Source organism: Scylla paramamosain, chromosome 6, assembly GCF_035594125.1.
Source record: "Scylla paramamosain isolate STU-SP2022 chromosome 6, ASM3559412v1, whole genome shotgun sequence".
Taxonomy (NCBI): domain Eukaryota; kingdom Metazoa; phylum Arthropoda; class Malacostraca; order Decapoda; family Portunidae; genus Scylla; species Scylla paramamosain.
In genome coordinates, this window is record NC_087156.1 from 18,749,497 (window position 1) to 18,756,996 (window position 7,500).

The window sequence follows — 7,500 nt, forward strand, 5'->3', positions numbered from 1 at the left end:
CCATCCTCGCCGCTGCCACCTTTCATCCTCAACTTTTGACTCGCACTTGAATGGGAGGACGAGGAGGTGCGGGACGGAACCAGAAGAACGAGAAAAAAGGAAAATTCACGAGCATATTTAAATAGACGTACAATTTCCATTAACTCTTCTCTCTCTCTCTCTCTCTCTCTCTCTCTCTCTCTCTCTCTCTCTCTCTCTCTCTCTCTCTCTCTCTCTCTCTCGACAATGAAATATATAGATATAGAAGATTTGTAGATACGAGCAGTAAGAGAAGAGAACGGAGTAAAGGGAGGAGGGATGGGTCATGGAAGAGAGGCGAGGCAGGCCGAACAAGGCCCACGATACGGACAAGGTAACCTAAGAAAATAAACAAGCAAAAAGTATGTGTGGAAGCGAGAGGGAGAGCGCGGTGAGAAGGAAAGGAGGGAGGGAAGAAGGCTGGGGAGGAGAGTAGTGGTGGTGGTGGGCCCCCCTACCTACCATAGTCACAATAAATCTGCCCAACAGCCGACACCACGATATATTAAACCCACCGACAGGCAGGCAGGCAGGCAGGCAGGCAGGAACAGAATGTTTAAAATGGGTATATGGGGAGGCACACGAGATCTAGCATTACCAACACAATTTAAAACACAGGTTGTGATTGCATGTACTAAGAAAACCATATATATTAACTCCCTCTCTCTAATGGCACTCCCCACGTGGCAGTATAGGTAATGTCGTGTTTCCATGTAGGTCTGAGGTATGAATATGAATGTGGGGATGTATGCTAATGCAGGGGATGGCCGGGGAGGAGGCAGGGTCACGGTACTGACTGAATGTGTTTACGAATGGATGATTTAGTGAATGGATGCAAAGGGAAAGGAAGATTAATAGATAGTGCAACATTGAGAGAGAGAGAGAGAGAGAGAGAGAGAGAGAGAGAGAGAGAGAGAGAGAGAGAGAGAGAGAGAGAGAGAGAGAGAGAGATCGTTGCTTCTGTAAATAGTACTTGTGTTCACGAGTAGCAAAACAAATAAATATAACGCATAGTAGTAATACAATACAATAATATTATGCAAGTCGGTGTTATGAATGGTGTCGGGTGACCAATAAACACAGATAATGTATACAAACAAAACATGTAAGAGTTAAGTTCCTCAGATTAGGAGACAGCTATTCGATAAAGAAAATGACATGTAAAAATAAACGTGGGTAATAATAATAATAATAATAATAATAATAATAATAATAATAATAATAATAATAATAATAATAATAATAATAATGGTGATGATGCCCTCAGGGGAGAAAGCTCCGTGATGTAATATTAAAGTTAATTTAAATAGCGATAGAATTGCGCCAAGTACTCTGAAAAAATTAGAGTGAAAGTTGGCAACACCGCGCCAGCTGGTTGGGAGGAGGTGCCTCTTGTTTAGATGCCTGCCAGGACAACACGAGGAGCGCCCCACCAAGGGAGGGAAATCCACTATAATTTATCATAAAATCTACCTTTGCGTACTTTTAGAAAACTTTCTTCCACGTGACAGATTATTTCACTCCTCCTCAGGCCCTGGATATCTTATACTGGCACGTGTGTCTGTGTGTTTGTGTCGAGCGTTGCTGCATATCACTCCCTGTCAGAGTTTTACGACACGCTCATTCCGGTTTATAATTACCCAGCAACAACAGCTGTACCGAGCGAGCACGTACGGCGCCGATATTTCCATGCCTTGGACTGATCTGTGCTGCAAGAGGAGGAGGGGAGGCATCTTGCTAAGTCGACCGCTGATGTACAGTGAGTCCTGCTGTGCATAGCCACCACACGTCTCTCTCTCTCTCTCTCTCTCTCTCTCTCTCTCTCTCTCTCTCTCTCTCTCTCTCTCTCTCAAGGGACACCACGTTTGGCAGGATATTAAAAGAAAAAGATCACAGTTATCACGACACTCCTACATATGTAAACTTGGACACACACACACACACACACACACACATCTCCATTTAAAGCCTGATCAGGAGGCCTCTAGAGGTCAAGCGGAGAAAGACTGTATAAAAAGATGTTTGTGACTTATGGCGCAGACGTTGTGAAGGACAACACGCGTCCCTCACTAGGTTGATGGCATTTCCTCAAGGTGGTGATGGTGGTAGCGGTTGTTTTAAGCAGTGTTATGCTGATGAGATGGTGGCTGTGGAATTGGTGATGGTAGCAGGAGTAATAGTAGTAAGGAAAATGATGATGGTATGGGCGACGGTCAAGATAGTATGGATTTTGTTTAGGTAATGTGAGCACTAACATGCTTTTGCCTTTCAAACTAGACTTGAATCAACTGATGATGGACTTTTCACAGACATAACACGACTGCCTACAGATACACAACTTACATAAACTTCATTTTAATCTTCTTGTACACGTTTCATAAATCTTTACTTACACTTCACACACTGCTATAATAATACGAAGACCTTTAGTGTACCGCAAGATTATTATTATTATTTTTTTTTTCGCCCTCCAACTCTACTGTGTATCTGCTGTGGGGTAAGGAGACGAGGCTATCGGGTCTGATGTTCCTCTATCAAGTAGCTAAGTCAGGTTTCGGCATCAAACACTCATTACTGATACAGATATGACAAGTAATTTACAAGACTCGATTCAAATGGTAACCTTGCTAATGTTGACACTAAACTATGCAAATGTTGATAATAAAAAGGTAACTTCATACTAGATCGTCAAATGAAGTAAATGTGGAGGTTTATTGGACTCTCTCTCTCTCTCTCTCTCTCTCTCTCTCTCTCTCTCTCTCTCTCTCTCTCTCTCTCTCTCTCTCCTACACTCGTATGTTTGTCAGGCTATTTGTAAAGCTATCAGAAGACATTTGCTCTAATGATACGGCCATAATTCAGCCTTCTCTAAAGTAGCCTAGCGAAGGGCATTTTTTTTTTCTTTTCTTTTTTCCTTGTCATGGGGAACTTCCGTCTCACTGACCGAGCATTCTGAAGGCCAATGATATTCAGTAGTCAACTTCCTTTCCCGAAGAACGTCACTTTTCACATATCATCAGCCGACACACGACACCCGCCAACTCTCACCGACCAAACAGAGCTTACAGTTACTGCAATGTGTGCACAAGGAACAGTCTCGCATTGTTTAGGTATTAATTTACTTCCACTAATCTCACGAGGTAACTTGGTAACTGATCCTGAGATAACTTTCACCAGAACTTGAGCAAACTTGTTGGGGATCTCCAGAGCCAGGCGAGGAAAGCCCACTAGTACAAGTAGTGTGTAGTAGTGTTTTACTATAATAACACTGAGTATAACTCTCTCTCTCTCTCTCTCTCTCTCTCTCTCTCTCTCTCTCTCTCTCTCTCTCTCTCTCTCTCTCTCTCTCTCTCTCAGATACACACATAATATATACAGTATGTATATCCACAGTGGTGTAGCCGTGGGGCACGATGACTCACTCTCGACATGACACAACAGGCGATGACAAGATTTTACCGCTGAGCTGAGCAACTGTCTCGCCGGCCTCCACCTCCCACACACCATCACACTCAACGAATCGCCCTCACTCATCCTCACCGTAACCACTTCCCTCAACACTTTTTTTTTCTTTTTCAATAACTGCCATTCCATCACATCATCCGCACACCGAGTTATCATTAACGTCACTTAGATTTTGTCCTTACTTCAACTCAACCAACTTAGCATTACTACCACCAATATTACCAACATTAGCAACTAACGCCGGCCACTAACGCCCTCCAGACACTTCACCGTCCTGACTACAATACTGTGTAAAGTTCTAACCGGCCCACATCATACTTCCACCTGCACACCTCTTCCTTCTACCTACGAATGTGGTTGTGGTGAAATTACGTACACGTCCTGATTTTCAGGCTCAAAGCATATCAAGTGACAACATTACACACACACACACACACACCACTGGTCTGCTGGCAGTGAAGGTTGTGGTAAGAAAGGAATCCTGCAAACTTCTCACGTCACAGAAATCTTTCCCAACAATTTAATCAAAACTGAATATCACACTTTTACTTTTTTTCTTCGGTCAAATTTGAAGAAATGGTTTATCTCTCACTCGTTTTCATCGTGTTATTCTTTACTTTAAGTTGTTTTACAACTTTTTACTTTTCCTTAGGATCCCCTCACTGTGAGTGATAGTACATTTCACGGAGTTGACACGTGCACGCCTTAACACAGGGATGCTGTAACACTAGACCCCACAACCTCGGACTCCACGCAGCCACCACGGGTAGAGGAAAATAGAAACAAAAGAAGGGGAAATAAGAGAATATTCTATAAGCCGTGAAGAACTTGCCTTGATCTCACTTCATGAATACAAACGAGTTTCAAGAGTCGGAGCAACACAAGCATGTCCTCTTACCTCTACTTTAAACAATCGAATAATACATTCCTCTCACACTCACGTCCTTCCCTATTCTTATTACCTTCATGTGTTATCGTCCTGTAACTTACTACCTACTGGTCTTGAGAGTGTAGCTGGCTGCTCTAATCACTCGCTCCTGACGCCTCCACAACCTTCTCTTTTACTTTACTGGTCATACTTTATAGATTCAACTTCGTTTCTCTAAGGCTGAGAGATTAACTATAGGCTAAGTTATTTTAATTTTCATGTTGGTATTTTCACTGTGAACGATGCACGAACTAAAATATCGAAAGACTTAACAATAAAAGTTTTAGTATATGTAATCGATCACGAAACAGAAACAGACGTTCTGATTAAAAACGTAAAACTTTTCGTGTTGTAAAATAACCAACATTCTCTCTCTCTCTCTCTCTCTCTCTCTCTCTCTCTCTCTCTCTCTCTCTCTCTCTCTCTCTCAGACCCAAGTCCTTATTATGCAGTGCAAGATAAATTACGGAGCAAAGTGAGCGATATTAAGGGAGTTGCCGAGGCCCACGTTTGCTCTACCTAGCAACAGCAACGGTGGGAGCGAGGCAGCAGCGTGCTGGCCAAGATCAAAGTCGGGAGTCGCCGCGTCAAATGTAGCACCGGGAACAAAATCTCCCTCTCACCTCTCACTCTCACAATCATATTATCACTCCCGAATTTAAAACGTAAACGATCGATGAGAGATCCGTAGCTTATCTACTACGTGTTGCTTCTCTCTTCCCTTCACTCACCATCACACTGTTCTACGTTCTGAGTCACATGTGTGTTTTGAGATTCACCAGTATTTTATCTTCCAAACACCAGTATTACATGTAGATTTGCATCTTTCTTTTATTTATTTATTTTTCTGGTAACCTTCACTTTATTTATTTTTTTTTCCATGGCACGTGAAAGGTCTTAACGTGCGAAAACCTTCAAAGTCATGTGATACGAATCCGCAGCAGAACTTAAGTTATTTTGTATCTCTCTCTCTCTCTCTCTCTCTCTCTCTCTCTCTCTCTCTCTCTCTCTCTCTCTCTCACACACACACACACACACACACACACACACACACACTGCTGTAACACTATTTTCAGACCAGTTCACTAACTTCCGTTGTACACTCAAAACGGATTATCATTTCAGGGAGCCGGGCACCTGAACGCAGCATAACGGAAGCATGACGTCTCCTTAATATTACTGAGGTCGGTGAACAATCGCGTGGTCGCTCCAGGATGTCCCGTCGCTGCATGGGCGCATCACACCCTCGCCGGCAGCAAGGAAATCCATGTGTTCGTTCGTAAGTTTAACTGGAAACACACCTGAAGAAGTATCCACATCTTCCTTGTTGAGTCCTCACATGTCAGGGATGGCGAGGGAACACACTCACACATACACACACAGTCCACGGTAAGGCAACAGCTTCACATGCATTTATTTGCCCAAGTCTCGATTTTACATTAACCATCAAAAAAATAATATGGAGCCATTCCAATAGAACACTGCACTTTATAAACAGTCCTTGGCGCATGCACTGTACACACGTCAACACAACACTGTCAGGGTAAACCAAAATTCAGTAAAGAAAAAAAGTCACTTGAAGCATTTCGGGGACTTTGGGGACTTACGCGCGCGAGCTTCAGTTTCCTTTTCACTTTGCAACACAACTCAGACTTGAACTGGGCGCGTTTGTGTTATATCCGTTGAGGCGAGTCCATGCACACGAAAGCCACAGCCAAATAATATAAATAATCGACACAGGAGCAGAATTACAGCAATACAGGCGATCAAAACTAACTCACCTGAGTAGCATCGCTGTAAGGAGTTCTGGAGTTTGCTTGGACTAGTTGAGATCCAAATATTACTCCCTGAGTTGTGGTGGGCGATGTGGAACGATCTGTTACGCTTTGTGGCAACATTTTGATCACTAAATTGGTTAAAGTCTATTAAAGCACTAGGTACAAGTCTCAAGTCCTAAAACCTGAGATAGAAGCGACGTACTCTTTCCTCACTCATGTATCGGTCTACCTATGAGCGGAGCGGGCCTCCGCCTTATATAGCCTCGGATGGCCGTCGGCGATAGCTGCCGAAGGTACGAGGGGCGGAGTTTACGATTTTTATTCACAAAGACGGACAATTTTCTTTTCTCTTTGACACTATTATTTTAGATTAAGATCCTTATAAATATATTTTAGTCAACGTTAAGAAAGAGCGGAAAGCTAGAGCCGTTTAGAGCCTGGGTGCAGAAAACGCTATTCTGGCGACGAATGGCATCTTCCGCATGATTTTATTATATCGGCAAACACAACACACAAACAAACTGACTTTGCCTGTTGCGGACTTGTGTTCTGATGCTCGGAATATCATGGAGGGAACATATTACGCTAATTAAGATCCCTAAGACAAGGTGTTCGGCCCAGCCAGCGAGGGTCATGTGTCAAGGCCAGGAAGGATGATGTTGGACCGAGGGATATACGTGACGAGCCTCCCGTTTATATTTCCGTTCGCTTCCTTACCGTATCAGAATCACCGCGATGGCTGAAGTGTGAAGCATGTTAGTACACTCTAGCCGCGCGAAGGTTATCACAACTTCAACGAATGCAAGAGTAAAGTTTGCAAACTTACAAATTAAACGGGACAGTGTGACTAAGTTGCCACTTCTCGCCACCAGACGTAATCACGCTCCCAGTAATTCTAACTTCACCGATTAACATGATAACAAGATAAATTCTGAGGACAGGAATAACTTAACTAAACCTTCAGACACTACCACGATACTCTTCGCCCCACTAGACGCTCAGAATAAAACAAATACATCCTTGAGATATCGGTAAGGGTTATGTGAGCGACCAATGCCACTAGGACGGACATTAGCGACAGGAGAGCAGTATATAAAATTACTTTCAACAGTAGTGATTCCCCTGAATAAAAACGCTAACGAGAGAAGAGGTGGATGAAAGAGGAAGAGCCGATTAGCCCAAGGCACGGAGCAGAAGCCTTACCGACAACTCTGGCCCGAGTCGAATAATTGCATCGCTCGCAACCCTCCCACTAAAGCCTTGAATCTGTACGTGCAAAGCTATCGCAGTGGCTGGCTGTCCACCGTCTGC

General features: G+C 43.5%; 1 protein-coding gene across 1 annotated transcript in view; it reads right to left on the bottom strand.

The window, feature by feature from the left end:
* LOC135101357 (transcription factor SOX-4-like) overlaps positions 1-6,426 on the bottom strand; it is an 86,493-nt gene extending 80,067 nt beyond the window's left edge. The window contains exon 1 of the mRNA XM_064005227.1: positions 6,193-6,426. Within this exon, the coding sequence (XP_063861297.1) occupies positions 6,193-6,309 (117 nt within the window). The 5' untranslated portion in view covers positions 6,310-6,426. The remainder of the gene's footprint in view (positions 1-6,192) is intronic.
* Between the last annotated feature and the right edge of the window lie 1,074 nt (positions 6,427-7,500).